Source organism: Strix uralensis, chromosome 1 (assembly GCF_047716275.1).
Source record: "Strix uralensis isolate ZFMK-TIS-50842 chromosome 1, bStrUra1, whole genome shotgun sequence".
NCBI lineage: Eukaryota > Metazoa > Chordata > Aves > Strigiformes > Strigidae > Strix > Strix uralensis.
The window spans coordinates 17433871-17455851 of record NC_133972.1 but is presented as its reverse complement, the minus strand read 5'-3'; the positions used below and the strand labels follow the sequence as shown (position 1 = coordinate 17455851).

At 37.1% G+C, this 21981-nt stretch overlaps 1 protein-coding gene across 3 annotated transcripts in view; it reads right to left on the bottom strand.

The window, feature by feature from the left end:
• FBXL2 (F-box and leucine rich repeat protein 2) overlaps positions 1-21981 on the bottom strand; it is a 57684-nt gene that overhangs the window by 12670 nt on the left and 23033 nt on the right. The window contains exons 3-10 of one of the 3 annotated variants that reach the window (XM_074853386.1): positions 13034-13088; positions 11481-11555; positions 7962-8056; positions 4788-4856; positions 4606-4701; positions 4172-4298; positions 3902-3976; positions 490-620 (exon numbers count right to left, since the gene is read on the bottom strand). In XM_074853386.1, the coding sequence (XP_074709487.1) occupies positions 490-620; positions 3902-3976; positions 4172-4298; positions 4606-4701; positions 4788-4856; positions 7962-8056; positions 11481-11555; positions 13034-13088 (723 nt within the window). Of the gene's footprint in view, positions 1-489; positions 621-3901; positions 3977-4171; positions 4299-4605; positions 4721-4787; positions 4857-7961; positions 8057-9221; positions 9262-11480; positions 11556-13033; positions 13089-21981 lie in introns of those variants that run through there. The other 2 variants (XM_074853556.1, XM_074853469.1) reach the window with 2 other exon arrangements.

The following is a 21981-nucleotide window of genomic DNA, read 5'->3' as shown; positions in this document are numbered from 1 at the left end:
TAATAAAATCTGTAAATACAGTACTCAGGTATGATTTAGCTTTTTTTTTTTTTAAAGACAAACAACTGCATAAAACCACATCAGAATACAAACGTCACAAGACACAACACAACTACAGATATTTTTACCTTTTAAAAAAATAATGGACTTTATATCTTCTTTTCTTCTGGCTTGTAATTAGTACCTAAAATATTTAGCTAGAAGCACAGAATTGAACTGCTAGGTTCAACATGTTTTATTTGTCATATATTAGTCCTTGTTTTGCCAATATACAATAGACAACATTTCACACGATAGCTACAGAGGACCAGCCCTCAAGTTTATATCTAGCTGGCAAATCTAACTTAATGTTTTGATTGCAAAGGTAATGCAGACAACACAAAGCTGAATCAAACCTGTGGATATCAGCTGATTACCTTCAGAAGTGAATTTCTTAGATCAGGCCAGTAACAACATGATATACTCACGACATGCTCACGACATACTCACTTCAGCCTTGGACAGTTTAGACCAAGTGCTGTGAGAGAAGCATCTGTAAGGTTGCTACAGCCTGAAACACAGAGTGACTGAAGTCTATGGCATCCTCTACAGATTTTTACAATGCCTTCATCTGAAATTTGCTGCAACACAGAAGAAGGTTGAAGTTAGTCCGTTATCAGGTAATCAGCTAAGAACAAAAATCAAGTCATATTACTGAACTGCTAGTGTTACATTGTACATAACCATGGCAACCTGTGGATTTTCAACCAAAAAATACCATGGTACAACCATCTTCATTGATAACACTGAAGACAATCAACACACACAATTCCTACTTATATATGTGTTTTTCCACAGATTTCAAGTAGTGCTCAAAGGCAGTATGAAGCACAGTGGAAGAGTTGTTTGTTGTTGTCTTCCTCTTTCACTTTGCTTTTGCTTTATAATTTTCACTTTTTTTTTTTTTTTAAATTGTAGTTGTCATTGTGTGAGATAGCTTGCTGCTTATATGTTTGCAGAGTTCAGGTCTTTTGTTCCGGTGACTCTGTAAGTTCAGGAACAGTGCAAAAGAGCTTAAAGCTCGACAGCACTGGAGCAGGAGGACCCAATCCCTCACCTTCAGATAATTTTCAAAGCAAGAGCTACAGGTAAACAATTATATATAATCTGTTCTTTAGAGAAGACAAATGTAAAAGCCTTACCCTATGCAGTTGTCTTTAGCTGAAAGATTAAACTCAAAAGAGGGGTTTTCATTTCTCAAAATTGTTTTGTACTAGATATTCTGAAAAAAGTTTGGAATATGAAAAGTTTTCTCTCTGAAACGGGAACTGTAAGAAATAGCCCCAATGCAGCTGCACACAAAACAGCAAAACTAGGTTATTGGGTCTGTGTGCAAATACTATTTTGTTTACAGGTCTTCTATTCTGGAAAAAGTATTCTCTCCTCCTTCCACTCCTAACTCCAAGAATTTAATTTTTCTGCTGAATAACTAATCCTTCATGGTGAAACAGGTTGTTTTATTTCCTGACCTAAGATTATTCTTCAACTAATAACAAAGACCTCTACTGTATTTTGAACTGAAAATACATACTCCTTTTATAAGGCACTCATCTAGGTACACTAATACTACTATAGTGTATTTCTGAGGCTATTTACCACAAACATTACATTTCATAGATGAAAACAGAATGAGAGCTAGCAGTAGCTCAGCACAAAGGGAGATCACCTTATGGCCCCTGTCCCAGTCCAGCACTTTTTAGTATCACAACTTTGTATTTGCAGTTTGTTCTGTCAAATAAAAATTATTCTAGACAGAAAACTAGAAGTCTTGTATTCATTTTGTGAATCCAAAAGGATTTGCATCATCTACAGATAAGAAGCTTTTTTCGTTTTTAATTAGAAGTCCATCAACCAGGTATTTCTGGAGTTGACTCTCCAAAGACACGTTATTTTCTGAAACTGTTTTGTTTCCTTTGAGAGATACTCATGACACCATTACTGGGAAAAGTAAGAACTGTGTCAATTTTATGCTGCTATTGGAGATGGACAAAACCCTCAAGTTATATATGAAAATTTTCCATTCTGAAATTGCTTGTGATTTCAGTGCCTACATCCCTCTCAGGGAAGAAAAGCGCTCAAAAAATGCCTGCAAGTCCCCAGTTTCTAAAACCTTTCTCCAAAGGTGGTACCTTTCAGATGTGCAGTTTCCAGACTGGTCTGCTAGAGCTGGCCTGGCATTTTACAAGGTCCATAAAACAGAGCCACTAGAATTAAAGTGTGGATCATATAAAGCATAAGACGACCTGCTGTGTAAAAATCACTGCTAGCCCTTTGGTCAAAGAGCCTGGCTACTCCTGGAAGCATGCTTCTAAGCTATAGCAAGCAGGACACATCTCCAGTGTATAAAGCTTTAACACCCACGGACCTAGGTAGGACGCAGAGACTATCAACTCAAACAGTTCAAAGGGAAAAATACTCATGAGGGGTTTTTTGTTTGTACTTAAATACCTACATGACAACAAACATACTGGCCAAGGAAAAACTCTGGTACACTTCTATGCCAATGCCCCTTTTAAGCCAGAGAGATCCTAACTGATTATCATTAGACCTCTTGATGGCCTTCCACAAAAACAATCAGAAAAGGCTGGCCTTGATATATCTCATTAGTCTCAGGTAAAACACAACAGAAAAAGAACTTTGGAAAAGGAGGACAGAAAAAGGATGACTGAAAGGGGAAAACATTATGAACTGGCTTTATTTATTTAAGTGTAGTTCTGACCAAAAGAAGGAACTTCCTTTCATTCCTGTTACCATTAGGTGCCCAACTTCAGTGGGCAGCTAAATTCAGATTGAAAAATCTGAAAATTCTCTCTCTTTCACTAAACATCTGGCTCATGGAAGCTCAAACTTTGTATTCATATTGTTCTTAGTTTCTGCAGTTTTTAAATTTAACTTTTAATAATCCCTAACATTCCAAAATGTTCAACACTTTAAGGAAATCTATTAGGTCCAAAAATTTTCATCCAATCTTAATAAAAAAAGGTCCCATGCCACAATCATTCAAGAATAATGTGTAAAACAGATTTGAAAGTTTTAACCCAAGCAGATTTTATGACACCTTCTAGCAATAAAACTGTAGAAAACTTTCCAAAAGCAAAAAAAGTAATCCAACTTCGTCATTCAAATTTGCATGAATGAAACACTGAAATTCTAATTTATTTCAGTATTTTCTAAGGCTTATTTACAGACAAAGAATGACTTAAATACATTTAAAATCTAAAAGGAGATCTTTTCCATTCCTAAAAAGTCACGTGAAAAACAACAAAAAAGCAAATATAAAAATACAGCAAATTTAATTTTTGTATACTAAGTAGAATTAAAAGTACATGAACGATTCCCAGCCATTTCATTACAAATTAATGTGTTCTTCCAGCACTACTGAAAAAGCATGTCCATCTCCTGCTACCTAGATGGTTCTGAATCATCTTCAGTTATGATGCCATCACATTTTACTCTCAATTATGTAGTCCAGAATATGGCTTCTGCTCAATTAGAAAACTTGAAATTATGAACAGACCAAAATGTTTGACCTTAATGGATGGGAGAACAAGAACTACATCTGTAAAACTGCATGGTTTAGCGCACACACAGTTCATGAGATTTGAATGGATGCTGTTAATTCTTACTCTAGAGCTTGCTACAGTTAAAAGATGTAATGAGGGGAAAAAAACAACAAACAGCACTCCAAATCTACACTCAGCTGTAGAAACAGCCAGCTCATTTAAGACCTCTGTTCCACACAAAATTCTGTAAACTGCAGAGAGGTACTACTTACATTATTTAAGTGTGTAGCAGTTCAATTCATTAGCATTCATAAATGGTTTATGATTCTTAGAGATTTTTTGAAGCTTCAAATACTTACTGTACAGGATTGCAAGTTCAGGATTACAAGTTCATGACAGTGATTTTGAATGTGTTTCAATGCTTCATCTTCTAACTGTATTTAGCAATGAAATCGGACATAGGAAAAGAAACAAGAAATTAAAAGCACAGCAAAGCAGCCCAAAGAACGTACACATCTTGTAATATTGAACAAAAGACTATAACAAAAAGGGTATTATTTAATTCATGGAGATTTCAAAAACCCAAAATAAAATTTTATTCCTAAAGGATCACCCAAGCAGTTATGTACCTGTGTGCAACCTCTAAGAAATAGAGCTTTTAGTCCACTACACCCTTTCACCAGTGCTTCAATACCATCCTTCGTAATCTGATCACACCAGGAAAGATTCAAATGTTCCAGATTTCTGCAACCCTCACTGGGAGAATTAAAAAAATACATAAAGTTAAATCCAGCCTTCAAATAGTCATAACAGTGGGAAACCCAAATTAAACACACTGTTAGAAATTAATGATAGCCAGTGGACTGTGCCAGGCCTCCACAGAAAAGTCATGAGACAAGACCACACACAAACATGATGGTCTACACCCAAGAAGTCCTAGATACAGGATACAGTCAGTGCTGATACTAGTATTAAGGTTCAGCACTGATTTCTTTTAACTTTATTAAATGCTGAACAGCTCTTTAAAAGCTTTTCTTTCACACAAAACACCGAATCTTCTTACCTTAAGCCTTTCAAAGAGCTGTTTGTGATGGCTACGCAAGATGTCAGATCCAGATGTTTCAGCTTGGAACAGAATCTGCTAAGACTGTAACACGTGCTGCAAAACAGCAGACACACTAAAAATACCTTCAGCTACTTCTTTTTCCAAATTTTCCCATCAAACAAAAAACCCCTTGGACTTACCTGTCAGTGATTTTTGTGCACCCATTTAGATTTAAGTGCTCGATGTTTCTACAGTTCTGTGCAAAGGTCCTAAAACAGCAACAAAAAGCTGGAGAATTAATACAATGCCACAAGCTGTAATACAGTCACTAGAGTGCGCTCTGTCCCCTCCCTCCTTCCACCTCAGTCAAAAAGCTTTATCTTCAAGCCACAGAGCAATTACAAAGCACACCTCATACAGCTGTCTCAGTGGTTGCTTCTTCCTTTAGCTATTGCAAGTTTCTGTCTCAGGTTACTCCTGAAACCCAGCGTTTCTCTCTCAAATACCACTTGAGCAAGGAGTTTATTTGTCACGCGTATATTAGCCAGAACTGACTTGCTTCAGATGCCTTAACTACAAACATTAACAGCATAAACAGAAAGGTTTAAATATCCCATCAATTAAATATTAAGCTGCTGGGGAGAGTTTTTGGCACATGTCATTACTGAAGCCTTTTGTAGGTCTTAAGGGGCTCGCTCCCACATTGAATGAAAAGGAACGTACCTTGCACAATACAGAAGTGGGACCTAAGCCTATTGGACTACCAATGGAAAGCCCTGTGGACTGCAAATCAGTTATTTATTATTTTAAAAATTAAAATGGATCTGTGTGCACTACTGGGTATGAACTCTAAGGATGATTGGAGCTATTATACTGCTAAAAGCCTGTATGTATCATTATACTAATTACCCAGAAGAACTACATAAACTTTCTTTTCATCTCTGCAGAGTAATATTTACAGCTGTGTTGCATTTCAGAACACTGTTTTTATGCCCATGTTTCCTCCAACTGCATGGATTTTATTGGCAGGGGTGGAGGAAACACACAAAAACAGTTTTGTCTGGAGGCTTGCCGTGGTTAACAGATCCGACTACACACTCAGCCGGTAACAACTTCCTGGCTCTCCAGTGTGGATTGAAAACAATGGAAAAAACCCAGAAAGTGGTTATACTGGTGAGAGTTTCCACTTGAATTCTCATAACAGCTATTTCAAAATTCATGTACTGGAGGGAGATTTACAATCGGGACACTCTTCAAATCACTTGGAAAGACTCTACACTCTGGAGGAACGGCAAACTTTGCCTCGGAGATTCAAGCATGGGGCATGCCCTGAGAGAGCTGCCACAAACATTCAGTGCTTGCATAGCCAATACCTACTTCGATAATTGGCTATTTTTAAACAAAAGTTGATGTAGAAGAAGGATAAATAGAGAAATTAATATCACCCACAAAACTAATGGATCTGGAAACAATTCAACACAAAGAGCCTGATAGGAAAAGTTGCTTTCAGAACAAGTATCTGAAAACTAATGCCACCTTTCTCATGCTAACCTTTCAAAAGTCTTAAAGCTCATGCATTTATCATTCGTTAAATTCAATATCACTTGCTTCTATTTCAGAGGTGACCATCTTCTTTCCTAAAGTGCCTTAGACACCACCATCTGCACCAGTAAGTTGTTACGGATGCACGTGGGAATATCGGTAACACTCTGGTAGCCAGTCTCAGCTAAACCTGCTAGCACGACTAGCTGTGTCACCCCTACAATGTACACATGCTACGCACTGAACTGCTGTATGCTTATTCTAAGTACCTGTTTACTAAATATATCATTAGGTAAAAATATCCCATCTCCAGCCATCCCCCTCTTCTCAAATGCCACTAATACCTCAACCCACTTACGATTTTCAGTCCTATTCACAACCCTCACTGCAGTCCCCTAGCCTTAGAGTCCTGAAAAGGACAGCTGGGAGCCTAAACCAAACGTGAAAATGGAGTTACTGGGGGGAAAACTGTTACCTACTATCCTGACTCTTTCTTCCTACACCCTTCCCATCGCTTTCCCTGCTACATCCTCCCCATGGTAGTTGCTACCTCTCTCGGAGCCTGCCCTCCCCCTCCCCACTTCTGCTATTGCCTTCCCTACTGAGGACACAGGGACCTCTTGGTGAATGCTCTGGGAACTTGGAGGAGCACTGCAGAAAGTTACCTCTGGTTGGGGCTACCTCTTTTTTGACAGCACTTGCCAGTAATCTGGGAGATGGTAATAATATGCACTTTCCCCTGATGAGGCAAGACTGCCTGAAGGTGGAGACACACCACGGAGCAGTTAGGGAGATGGCCTAGAGGCACGGAAAGCTGGGGAAATCTCCAGGTCTGAAGCTAGGATGCCCATTTGGGTTACTAAAGCAATCTATTGCTTAACTAATTGTTGTATGAACTTACTCTAAAGACAAAAATCAGTGAATTAGACTTATAAATTCTAGACGGAGCTCAAGGTCACAAGACACTAACTTAATGCCCACCGCTTAACAAAATCTTTGTCCTTGTATTTTCCACCTAAGAATGGCCACGTTATGCCAGACTGAACATCATCCAAGCCCAGTCTCCTGTGACAGCAGAGAAAAGCATAACTGCAAAAAGCCATACCCCAACGCTTCCTCCAAATATTCTTTGAGCCCTAAAGTACTTGTGACTTAGGGACTCTTCAGCTGGAGGCAGGATCTTTGCATTTAAATACTCAAAGAAATATCCATAGAGGAATCTGGCTAAACAGTCTGCATATAGAAAAAGCTTACAGGGATTCAAACGATCTTTTGGGAACTGCACAGTTCAATTTATATACTGTGTAAAGAAGGGGCACTGTCTCTATTTAGAGACTTCTGAGATGTTCCTGTTGCCTGCCTGTTCTTATATTAGAGCAGGAAGAGCATCCCAGGCCTTTCCCGACTTTGTAGGCACTCAATTGTATCAGTCTTTGCTCTTTCTCCTGTTGCTAGGGTCACCTCTTGTCCAGACTTGTAAACTGACTGACCACTAATCTTGATGAGATTAATATTGTAGGATGCCAGAGTATAGGTCTGAAAACATTTTAACTGCTTCAAAATGGAGAGATAGCAACATAATACTAATGAAGGAAAAAGACACATTTCTGAAGAGCACAGTTCTCATTTCTTAGTTCATTTCCAGAAAATAACAGTAGCTATACTTTGATCTCAAACTGACATCTCATTTAGTCATTATTAAGGTACTTAGTACTTAAGTATCCCATTCTGGCCATTAGTCAGTACTTAGAAATCCAAACAAATGTAACAGTAATTGCTTTTGGTCCGGATGTTAGGAAATAAGTGAATTCTCAATCTAGGACTTTACTTACTTTAAAGAGGAGTCTCCAACACCAAGACATCCTCTCAGACTAAGTTGTCTCAGGAACCCACCACACCTTTTCGATATATTTTCCACAACACGACCCTTAAACCAAATAAAAGGAAGATTTTGTTGAGTTTTATTCTGACATAACATTCTGAGCAAATTAAAAATGCTGGGAGTGAAGACCAGTCCCAGCTACACCCCACCAGAACTACATCTCTTCTATCTTTTGCTGCTTTAAGAAAAAACAGTTACCTGTTGAGAATCTTCACTCACATTGAAGTGCTGTTCAATTCAATCTTTAGTTGTCTCTTCCTTTTTATTCAGTCTATCACACATGGCTCAATTTTTTGTCTCAGCACAACCTACCCATTAAGACTGCTAAAGCAATCTTCAGTTTTGTCAGATGTGTAGGGAACCTGAAGAACTGCCCCAGAGGCGAAATGGGAGGCATGCCCGTTTCTCAAGGATCACAGTTACTACTACAGCATGTAAGTTTAAATCATCCACAAAGATGTGCTTAGGCTAGCACATCACTGAACTACAGCCTCTGCTAAGTCCTGTTTTGCAGTCCCTGCTTTAGGGATGGTTACCTCTGCAACTGAAAGGTGCTCAACACCTTGGTGGGACCAGTCACTTCAGTTGCCTCCAGAAGATTCGCTGGAGCCCACCTGCTAGTCTTCAATGTCATATCTATATATTTGGGTGTCCAAGCACAACGCTTGGGAATGCCAAAGAACTTCTCACACTGTGAAGCTTACAGACTTCATGCCTCGCTATTTGTCACAAGCTGAAGCACAGTTTACAAACAAAACTTCCTACTTGACCTCTCATTTGCTACAAAATGCTTTTTATTTACACAGTACAAATTGCATTTTGCTACACGTTAGGAGTAAGCAGAATTGCACAGTACTTCTAATATTCAATCTGAATGTAGCATTATGCAAAAATGTTATTTAAACTACAATAAAAATATATTTTTTAGGTTGGGGGTTTTTTTGGTAAACGAGATAAGATAGCAAAAAGCAGGTGGCCACTGCAAAAACTGACTAGCCATCCCACTCTAATTTTAGGGAGGTAAGGTAAATCAACACTGATCATTTAAGAAACAGGACTAACACCTAACACAGCACCTTTTATTTTCTACTCTCTCTCTCTTTTTTTTAAAGGAGGAAAAATTATAAAATAACAGGTCAGTGGGGTTTTTTTGTTTTCCTCTCTATGAAGGATGGTAACAATTCTACTGAAACAGTAAAATGTTGCTTACGTTTTGTTGTTCACCTCTAATACCAAAGTCCTGGATTGCACTATGTGAAAATATTTTCTTATCAGAGCTTGTTTCTTAGTCCATAAGTAACATTGTTTATCTTATCTCTCAGAAGAATTTACACCAAAACAAACAAACTGAAAATCATTATACAAACAAAATTATGTATTTTTTAAAGCTTTCTGATTAGCCAGAATTATTTCTCAGCAGAGGCCAAATACCTTTACTGTAAGGATAAAGTTTTCAATGAATTACATACAGTGCAAGTTCAATCTACATTGCAGAAAAAAGCCAAACTCTAATGCATTATTCAAAGAAAATAGAAACAATAAGTTTTCCCAAACCCATTTACTTCTTTAAGCATGTAACAAACCCAAAGTGATTCAAATGTGTTTAGCTGTTTGAATAATTCAATGTCACTCAAAAAACTAGTTCTTCAAATTACCCCTCCTTACATTTGGTTCCACACCCCAAGAAATCCTAGGCACATTTAACTTCAAGAAGATCTTCACACAGCTTTGTGATAGAAAAGAAACATTTTCTGTTTATAGTCTTTTCTCCTCACTTTATTCTCTACCACGAGGTCTTAAATACAGAAAATTCCACAAAACCTAATTTTTCATTACTTGATACTCTCAGATCAAGTACTGCTTAATGCTACGTGAAACATCACCAAACAGTGCCTCCAACTGAGCAAAAAGTTGCCAAATACAATTAGCAGCTTTTACCTGTCCTGAATCTATAGGCAAAAAAATGTTACTAAAACAGCTGAAGAAAAAACAAGAGTTCTTAGACACTGAATGTGGAAGTGTTATCTTGTTCAAAACTACTTTATGTATTAATTGCTGGTTTAACATACTCTTATGAATATATTTAAGGCTTTATATTATAAACGTACTGAAATATAATATACTGAAGTAACTGAATTGCTCCAAGTCACAATAGCTTCTTATAGCAAAAGAGGATTATAACTTAATTTCATTCCTTCTCCTGAACCCCATGCTACAAACACAGCATCTCAAAGGGCAACACCACTAGGTACAACATAAAACATGGCAAAAACATAAAAATCTAATACTCTGTTTCTAAATAGCACAAAGGTTTCAGACACAGAAAAGGTGTACCAACAGAAGGACCACAGACCTGTGGAGTTTTCTTTATTATTTCCTAGCAAATGAGTAACACAAGCTTTTTAAAGGCAACTGAAAAGATGACATTAAAGCTCCAAGTCTTCTTAGAAACATTTTGAAGAGGCAGATGCCAAAATCTTTCTCCTACCTCTGTAAGATCCTCATGTTTAACATCAGTATAGTAGAGAAGTTGGCAATAAAATCTTTAAAAAGTGGTGAAAAAAAATTACCCTATATATTACTGTAAAGCCTTAGAAACAGTTTGAACCACAGTTAGCAAAATATACCAAATGAAACCCATCTGGATTTTATTCATGCAGCTAAGAAGCTAAAACATAAAATCCAGAAGCAAATTCATGATTGTATTCTAAATTTAATTTGTATTATCAAACAAAACAATAAAGCAGCTCAGATTCAATTAAGGAATTGTATTTCCATGTGGATTTTTGCCTTCATTTTCAGATGTCATATTTCGCACATCTGTGATATCAGTAACACAGACGTGTTTTCCTTATGGAAGAGAAGACTGGCCTAATCCTTTCACTATATGATGAAAAGGACTTTAATCCACATGTACCTGCATTTCAGGCAAGGTTCAAACCTTATAAAATAAATGTTCACGAAATGGTAATCAGATACACACCAAATCAAATCTAGGCAAGCCAGCAGTAAGAAAAGTTGTTCAGCATTTTATTGTTTCAGTCTCCAAGTCCTATAGCCAAGTGTTCAGAGAGCTTTCAGCACTAGATGGCACCCTCACAGAGAGACGCGGGACCAGCAACAAAATTATCCTCTGGATCCTGAAAGTGATTCCGAGGATCTTACTCTTGTCCAGAGGCACCATTTATACCTTCGCTTTCTGGAAATGAGCAGCTTTGAATTTCTAGAGCCCTGTAGGTGTACGATATATGCAAATTATCTGATACATAGCTGGCAACCAAAATTGAAATACTCATCCAGTGTAAAAAAAGGCAAATACGGAGTTCTTTTCCATTTGCTCCTTCAGTATTATCATCTTGAACTTTAGCCTTTAAAATGCGTGAACACAAGCACAGTCTATGGGATACTCAAAATGGACTACGCTCTCAAACATCACCATAGGAATGAAAAAACCCCAAAAGACACTAACCTCTATATCCGTTTGAAAGTTAAAGAGGTCTATCTTTTGCCAGTTGCTTCCATCCAGAGCTAAAACATTCCATGCCTACAGAAAACAAATACAGTTTATTTATTACCTCCACTGCCTGTACCCTTCATTTTAATCTCAGCAACTCAAATATAACAAAATCCACAATTTCAGGCAGCATTTTTTTTAAAAAAATATAATGGTAGGTATTAGTAGTCCTAAAATATCAACTAGTTAAAACCAGAATTTGTGGAAATGAATCTCAGATCTCCTAAATGGATTAAACTTACACCCATAAAACATGCAGAAGAGCAAGAAATTGAATGTAAAGTACATACAGGGACACAGCAAGATTTAGCCCTGCATTTTTAAAAAAGCTTTTGTAAATTTGTCTATTAAGTTACTTTTGCCAGATCTATGTAGAGAAAAGTAGCTGCAGATGAGATTCCTTCCAATAAAACCACAGTTCCTCAACCTCACTAGTTACTATTCCGAGAGGAACAGAAACCTTTCAGAAAACTGCTGACTTTCCACTGTTAGAATCAGGCCTTTCCTTTACACGTGCTAAGTTACATGTACATGTTTGAGAATTTGTCCTTCACTGTCGAAGCAATAGTTGTTCAAAGTAAAACAAAATTAAAAAGCCAGAGAAACACAAATATACTCAGAAAAATGGAAAAAAAGAATACCACATCCAACTGACAGGTAGTTCTGAGACAAAAAAATACAACTTATTCAATCACTTTGGTTGTCTTCCACTGTTTTCTAGGCTTTAGATGAAGGTTCTACCAAAACCTGATGTTAGTTGACTCACAAAACTTACTGAAGCTGCAGGCCAGGGTGATGTGGGCATAGGAATGAAATAGTTACACACTTAATTATACATTAAAATAAACAAACTGCAATAAAAAAAACCCCAACAACAAAACCCAATCTTCATTAAGAGAAGGAAGAATGAAATAAAAAAGTTCATTCATGTTGTGTAAGAATATACTTTATTGTGCACACCTGATGTAGGAACAGAATATTATTCATTTTAATTCAAGAAAAAAAGAATCAAGACAAGCTAAATGTAAAAGCTTACTTAGCATGCTTTCTCTATTATCTTCTGTGTGTCTTTTTCCTCTACTAGTAGGTCCATCTACTTAACACCTTTTGTACTTGGCAAACAATTGATGTACTTCTTAGACACATGGTGCACATTAACCGAGCTACATGGAATTTTAAGCAGAAAATGTGTCTGAAATAGTGTTATACAGCCACATGCTTTATAAAAAGCAAATGCCATCATGCCAAACTGGGCTTAATCCTTTCTCCAGATACAGAGCATACACGACTGGATATCTTTTCCATAGCCTTTAAACAGAAGTCCAGTACATAGCAACTAAGTCCACACCTGAATGCAAAACTGGACCCACTGCTTATTTGTTGAGACTGAGAGAACTATTGGATTTTTTTTTCAACAGAAAGCAGATTGCCCTAAAGACCACGATTTGCACGGAATTAAGAGAATAGCATCCCAAAGAACAACAAAAAACCCTAGCAGAAATACATACCTTGGAAACTTGTGCACATCGACACAAAGTAACTATGTCCAAGAAAGAAAATACTCTAGGAAGAAAGGAACAACAATTAAAATGTTTTATTATAAATTCAGACTGATACAGGGATTCACAGCTCTGTAGTTCTATGTAAAGACATCAGTTACATAAAAGGCAAGTTAAATGCAATATGAGTGTTTTACCAAATTATTTTGCTTACTGAGACTTAAGGAATAATATCATAGCTATGATTTAAGACCGTCAGCACCGACATATTAGAACCAGCAGGTGCTGCTTCTGTTTCCCCCTCCTTACTACCCAAATGTGTATGAATGATAACAAACTCTTTTTTCTTCTTTTTAATTCAGAGGAACTAGCTTATATACCTTTAATTGTGCTACAATTAAAGAAATAACTTACACAAATACAGGTGAAGATTTTAGAGGCTGGTGAAGAGAAAGAAATGAAAACAATACATAGATAAATTCAAGAATTTAAGTACTAACACAAAGAATGAGGACCTAGAGGACCTTCTGAAGGGGTTTCACAGTGACTACCAAGTCTAACACAGTCACTATCTTTTTTTAATTTACAAGGAAAAAACTACAATCAAAAATTCAGCATTACTATTCTGATCATGGAACCAATTCCTCAAGGCTGCCAACTCTTAACAGTTTTCTGAAAGAAATTTTTCACTGTCAAAAAGAATTTTGCTAAATACCATTTCCAAACAACAATGAAATTGGTTCAAAGGATGTTCTCAGAAAAAAAAATAAATCAATAATCAGCTTAAGCATAAAACATAGATCCTATTCCAAAATAATTTTCTATTACACAGAATGAAAGATATGAAATATATGGAAGATGTTACTGTAACTCACTTATAAACTGTTACCAGCTCGCCGATGAACTTTTTCAGCCATCAAAACAATGAACAGCAATAATAATTTCATCTTATAGTGAAATGTTAACACTGAAGAGCAAACAACTGGTAAGATATGCTTAATTTAATCATGTAAAATTCTGGTTACTGTTTTCCAAGTGGAAATCTAAAGCAAGAGCTCGAAATGGATGCCTACATCTTAAGTGCTGTGATTATTAGCTGTGTAAGAGTCAAAAAATGTAATGTAGTAAATGAAAGTACTTCTTAAACATAACAGCCTTCTGGACATTTATTATGATCACTTCAGATATCAGTTTTCCAATATTTCATTAACCCATGAAAATACTTTCCCTTTTTTTGCTGTACAGTAATACATTTTCTCAAAAAACTATTAGCCATGCAAACAGAAGGACAGACATTCTCAGAAGCTATGAAACAACTTATAAAACCCTGGTGATAGCATTTATTTTGCCATTTGAACATCCATTCTGAGGTCTGCCCACTTTAAGAAACTTAGCAGCATTTTATGCACAAAGCACACAATGTGCTCAGCAAGATTACTGGACCATACCAATGACCCACCATGAACCCTTCTCCTGAAGTCACCTTTCCCACCCGCCATGAGGCAAATGGCAGAAGATGTGGGTGTGGAGATTATGCTAGATTGCTGCAAAAGCTTCTTGGCTCGTAGAAGCTTCCTCATAGCACCACTGTAGGAGTGGAATCAGAGGGTTATCTCAGATTCACAGAAGCTGAAGCACAAAAGACAGATTTCTACATTATTTGTAATGAAGAAAGGAAGGGTTGTGACAAAACCATTTCATGATACAATACTCTTGCATAAATGAAGAACGTGACATGCTTCAGAAGTGATGTATCAAGTTCTACTGACATAAGAAACAACAGAAGAAATTGTAAGATGTTGAAGAAAGTGTATTTTATACACCCCCACTACTCCGAGATGTCTGGCAGTCTGTCTTCATGTTTGATTGTTTATTGCTGTTAAGAGATTTATGTTGATGCATGATTTCTACTAAAAAAGTAAATTAAAACCAAATGCAGAACAGATGTATGCATTTTTACTCCATTCTTATGAAGTGACTTTTTAAAAAAATCAAAACCTAAAGGTGGTCATTTTATGTTAAAAGGAGAAATATTTTACTAAGTGTAAACATTCACGATGCTTTTAGGTTTTTATCTTTGATCTAAAAAAGAAACTTTCTACCAAGGCAGTCCAAGCTGTCCCTATCAAAATAGATAACAACATTAGGATGCTTCATAACCCAGCAAAATCAGAATGATTATTATTCAATTAAAAACTACGATAGGTAAGAGATGCCAATAAATTCTCTTACAACTCCGAAGAGTCATTTTGCCAACTTGCTTGAAAACATTCTTTCTATGCTTTTCTATTTATTTACCTACCCTCTATAGTACAGTCTTATGTGCACACCACTAACACACGCTTGCTTCTCTACTTGCAGTCCCACAGAGCTACTAGCAAATACTTCCCAGTCAGGGAAACTAGCCAACAAGACACAAGACTCTAAGGTTTAAAGTCATTTAAGGTCTTTAAAAGACCTTAAAGTCTTTAAGAGACTTTAAATGCAACCAACAAACTGAGATGGAAAGATGCCAACATTGACATTGTCAGTCATCTGTCAGTGTCAGACACTGACATTGTCTGGCGCTTAGAGTGAAGGACTATGTCAGCAGGCACTTGTAATTTTAAGAAGTGGAAAAAGCTACCACGTACAGCAGCTGATGGTTGTATAGCACTTCTATCCTCTATGACCATAGCTACATAGATGGAAGCTAATGTAGCCAGCAGCAGGATTAATTTCACCTTAAGTCTTTGGCATGGATTAGTACAGGGAAACTGGAAATTAAGTTAACAGAACCACAGTAAAGTTTAGGATCATCTATTCTGATTTCTGGTATCCCAGGCTATTAAATTCTCCATAGTAATCCTGTATCGAGCTTAAGAAGGAGAACCATTTACCAACAATCAGAGCTCTTCAAGACTTTCCATCCCTAGGCACATACCACTCTGGACACAGGCCTCACGAGTTTGGCCTTGGAGATCTTTCAATGTGAACAGTACCCGCAGCAGTGCATGAGCTTCATACCAGAGGCACAAAGGGTTGTACAAGCTCACAGTTCCTCAACTCCTCTATAGTAAACTTGCGTTTGGCTAAAGTCTGACTTCCAGAAAAGCATCTATTCTTGATTTGAAAACCTTCAGGAGATGGAAAATCATCACCTTCTCTGGTAGTTTGTTCCACTGGTTAATCACTCTGTTAAAATGTTTGCCTTATTTCCAAGGTGAATGTCTGACTTCCAGGTTTATGCTTTTTTCTACTTTTCTTCACCAAATTAAAGAGTGCTTTAGCAGTTAGTACTTTCTCCTCATCAAGTTTTAAAGCCACTTATCATGTCATCTTTAATTCCTCTTTTTAACAACTTTAGTTCTTTCAATCTCATTTTCCCTGCACATTCTTCATTTTTCCAGTATGTTTCTTCATGACATCAGAAACATGTGCAGCGGTAAAAAATTTATTTGTATCAACAAAGCTCTACACAGACATAAAGTACGATTTCACTACCCCCATTTTCAGAACCATTTCAGGCCACTGTAACAGCCTTTTTGACAAAGCACCAGACAAGAATCTTACAGTATCTTACCCATTTCACCCTCACATCCTCTTCTGAGAGTACACACTCCAGAACACAGCTCTTTCTGTGGCATTCCCTAGTCCTGTATATCTATCTAGATAAAATTAATCTGTAAAATTAATCTTGTCTGAAAACATCCCAGTTTATCATGTTATTTGGACTTCCTTAGGAGTGCCTTGTCTTCACAGTAGTTTTCTGTTACAGGTCTTTTGCTGTCATCTTTAACTTCTATCTCCAGTGACTTCTGAAGCAGTGGCTTCCAAAGCGTTAAATTAAAACCCTACTGGCCTACCTGTCGCTTGCTGCAACAGCTGTTAACCAATCCTGAATCCCTTTAACACGCATTCATATACTGCACACACACAGTGCTACTTTAACATTTGACCTTTTCATTTTAAAATTCAAATGCCTCAGTAAAAACCTATAATTTTGGTTGGTAAAGCCATTTGATTGTTTAATCCTCAAGGAATGATATTGTCCAATCACTTATTTTCCAGAAAAGCACAACAACTTTCAGTTATATTCCTCCCTCTTAATTTTCTATCAAACAAATCTACGGTGAGTTTTTCCATTGCATACTGAATATGAAGCTGAGAGTTCTGGTCATCTCTCCCTTGCCTTGTTAAGTGTTGCAGTCAGGATTCATATTCTTCTAGTCTTCTGGAATTTTCTCGATACCCAAGACTCACCAAAACTCAGCATAAGAGGGCCACAGACCTCCTAAGCCACCTTTTTAAGGCATTTTCACTGCAATTTATATGGTCCTGCCAACTCAAAAAGTGATGATCTACAGTCTCTATCATCTTCCCATGTATTTCCACACATGCTTCATTATTCCTGCGTGCTATGAACAGACTGTCCTGTGTCTTTCCAAACAACTGAGATGGCCAACTCCTAATATTTTGTGTCCCTCCCCATGGAGCCACGGAAAGAAACAGCTATCTCTCAAAATCCCAACATTGTACCGTGTATCACCTACATAGTGAGAAATCAAACTGCAAGAGTCAAACTGCTTCTCTCTCACCTTTGTAAGGTCCTTCCAAATCTGATCCCATAAGGAACAAGCTTTTGCAGTAATGGCCTGGCAACTACTCATTTTAAGTATTTTGATACAATACTATATGGATTGATAAAAGTGGATAACAAAATACACAAAGTACCACACACATACACTGTGACTTTCTGGAATTTTTGGCCCAAAACCCAAAATTTGGTATGACATAAATGCCTGATAATTTCTAAAAAGCTTTGTAAGTTAAGAGGGGTTTTTTTAAGAATTTCATTCACAAGTCAGTAATGTTTCAGAACTTTGATTTTTCACGTCTTTTACATTTATAGTGATTTTGCACACAAAGAATGGTGACAAACTGTATCAAAATGAAAACCAAAATAAGAAGGATGCGAAAAGCCTGATTGAAGACAGCCCATCATCTAGATAATCTGCTCAGAAGATCCTTTCAATTTTACCACACCATCTAGCTGTTACAAAACAAGCACACAACAAATTTGTCATGTCTTCCCCATTCTAGACTATGAACTTCTTAAGGAAGGGACTTAATTACTGATTTGTACAATTCCTTGCATAGAAAACCCACTCTCATGCAAGTCCTTTACATGCTATTAGCATGTAAATGCAATATGGAAGAGCAAAGCCTACACACGTGAAAAAGTACCACAGAGATACAAAGTACAGCATTCACAGATTTTATTTTCCTCTTTTAGTAGGTTTTTCTCAGAATTTTCTGGAAGAATGCCCAAGCATACTCTGTTAACAAGCGACAGGGGAAAAGAGCACTAGCCACTCTCAGATCAGTACTTATAACATTTGAATGCATGCAGTTGCAAAGTCTCACAACCACCGCAGAAGCTGTCTTATATTTCTTCTAAAACATCATGTTCAGTAAATACAAAACATTATTACATTTCTTTATATGTGGAAGGTTTCTCTTCTCCCTTCGTCCCCCATTTTACTAAACATCCTACTGAGGTATGAGGCATCTCACCAATAACTGTAGTCCAGCAGTGTGTACAAACACTACAGTAAAATATGTAGGCTAGAAAACACACAGATAAGCTGAATAATTCACAGCCATAATCTGTAAAAGTAGAATTTCGCATGCATAGATTTAGATCTGTATGATTCAATTAACAATACGAGTGTTGGTGTACTTCCAAACTTCACCAACTTTGCAGGTAGGAACCTGCTCCATTGGTAAATTCCAGTAATACCTTATTCAATAAAACCACATAATAATACTTGTCTTGGAAATGTAAATACTGAGGCATGTTAAAAGCCTAAGGAGTCTGACTATTTTCTATTAAGAAAAAAAGTATCTTTTAGCTCATTTCTGTCAGGTTTGTTTTCAGTAGCATGTCACAAAAGGTTGACAAACACCAATTTCTACATGAAGCACACATTCATTGACTCATCAAATGCTTGACCTTCCAGGTCAATTATTAAAACAAATCCCTTTTTACTAGGGAAGTGCTACTTCGTGAAGTAAAGCACTTAAACTAGAAACTGTGAGAGACACTCTGAAATTTTCCAGTAACTTTTGCCCCTGCAATTTCCACTTGTAAACTACTCAGGCTAAGATGCCTTTCTCAGCAGACCGACACAGCAAGTCTTTCAATAACAAACGTGGCACCAAAAAAACATTTCTTTACAAGCCAAACCTCCTTTTCTTTTGCCAAGATGCTTATTGCTACACAATCCTTACATAAATATTAGCAATTGCAAAAGAACAGGCTGTCTACAGGATGCCTAACATCTATTTTCAGTTGAAACAGAAGTCAGCTTTTTCTACAATCAGCTCTGCTGAATTCATTTTATAGTTATAGGACAGCATCTAACTTTTTATGGCCTATACATTACTTTCATATTACTCCTTAAAAAATAAATTAATTTTACTTATTTGTAAAGTATGAACACAGGTAACAGCAGCCACATTTTCAGTACCTAATTCTTTTAGTATTTGAAACAAAATGCCCAACAATAAATTCAAGAAGGGCCAGGTCTGTTTAATTTACCATCAAACATACAGAATGTATGTAACTACATTACAAGGTAATTTGTTTTGCAGGGTCAATTACATAGCTGATAGATACAGCTACATTATACAAACCATAGAGTAACTTTAGGCTGAAAGTGAAATCCAAAAGACAGCACATGAATGCATCCCTGTTGCACCTCTGATTTATATTTACTCAGATATTATGGATGTGTAATGCAGCTTAAAAGGTCATATTTTTGTAACCTTTTAGAAGTCAAGTTAAAGACTCAAACAGTAAGCGTCCAAGAAAAGTTCAACCCATGAAACAGGTTTTATCTAATGTTTCACAAAGGTCATATATATGCTAGAACCAGTTTCAGCATCCTTGCTTAGCTCTGTGTCACTCAGAATAGCTGGTGACCTAACAATTTTGAGCAGTTGCCTCATTGCACTGGTTATGCCGATTCACACAATAGCAAGACACAAGAATTTTAAGCAGAAAAACTGTAATAACTCTTACAAGAAAAGAATCTTAATATTTAACATCATTAAGTCTTTAATAATACTGGTTTGGAATCTCACTGTGGTGCTTCCAAAAGGGAAGCTGAAGTAGAAAGTTTCAGAATCCTTTCTTTGCTACGAGTTTGCTGTCTTTTTTCTTTTTTTTTTTTTTAAACAAAAATAATCTTTTTCCTTTCCCAAGACAATATTCATTAAAGACCAAATACTATCTTTCAAACAAAAGGATGAGGCAAGTCATGTGCTTTCCCACAGAAATGAAGTGGAGGTAAGCTACAAGGACTGTCAACACCCCAAACTCATCTGTCACGCCCATCAACATCTCCACAACATCCTTCATGACTTCTTAAAATTGGAATATTTATAGAGGGGGATGATCTAGATCTCTAACTTTAAAAGCCCCATGGATTGTCCAGTTTAATCACTTCTTCTAAAGTGCTGCATGTGCTACAATGTTCCATAATTTCTAGAAGCCTGCATGTTGCAGCTCATATGACTCCCTAGCTTCATTAGCAGGATTTTTACCAAAGTTTTAGCTATAGATGCTCTTAGCTAGAGGAGAGGCCGAGGGAGGGGAAGGTGGGGCATCAGACAACATACAGAATTCTGTAAAGAAAAATGCAGCTCAGCTGAAGATTTCTAATTTACAGGAGAGCATTTGATAAATGAGAAATGAACTACTACTTATGGGCAGACAGGAATCCATGAAAGGAGACAGAGCCTGAGGAGGATACCTCGTGCACCCATACAGGCTGGGGGCTGAATGACTCAAAGGCAGCTTTGCAGAAAAGGACTTGGGGGTTCTGGTGAGCACCACGTTGAATATGCCTCCAAAGAGAAGATTTGGGGGAGATCTTATCAGTGTGTATAAATAATCAATGGGAGGGAGTAAAGATGATAGACTCTTCTCAGTAGTGTCCAGTGACAGAAAAGAAGCAATGGACATAAACTGAAATACAGAAATTCCACTTAGAACTTTTTTTTTTCCTGGGGGTGTTGTCAAACATCAGACCAGGCTGACTTAGAGAGTTTATCAAGTCTCTATGCTTTGAGATATTCAAAACTCGACTGGACAATGCCAAGAACAACCCTGCTCCAGCTGACCCTTCTTTCAGCAGGGAAGTTGGACTAGATATCCAGAGTTCACTTCCAACCTCAGCTTTTTCATAATTTTTTGAATATAATTTTTTTTTTATGATGTGATTTTATGAAGTTCAAATTTGGCAACTTATATAACACATCTTACTAAATAAAAGCAGTTAGCCTAATGACTAGTTCAGAGCGGTTTAACTTGCAGTCCAGTGTCTCAATCCAACCTGCTGGCCATTCCAACTACCCTGTGGTTTGTTTTTTCCCAACAAGTGAAGGGATTATATAGTTTGGGCACCAAACAACAAAAAAATCAACTATACCCACCCTGCATGCTAGTGGCTAGGTAGAGATGTGGAAAAATAACACAATGCATTAGTGGTACGCTGCCTAGGAATGCTCCATGACCACTACAGCCATAAAGGTTATGGAAACTTCGGTTAGTTGCTGGACCAGGATTTGGCAGACTTGCTCTAGCCTGTAGCTCTGCTACTGGCCTGGAGGTTGACTCTGAACAAAAGACTTCTCTTCTTGATGCCTGTGTCTGCCTCAGGAAGACACAGATAAGAAAGTTCATCTCTTCTGTAAATACTTCCAAGAGTTACAGGCAAAAAAAAAGTGTAAGTATTTGGTATTGTTATTTAAACTGTCTAGCATCAATATTTAACAAAATGAAAAATTTTTTTATTTGTAGGGAGTTAGAGTATCTTTTGAATTGCCTTTATGTTTTGATGGCAGTTTTTGCCTGGAAATGAGGAAGAACATTTTCCTCTCTGCCTCCCAAAGTTTCATATAGAAAGCAT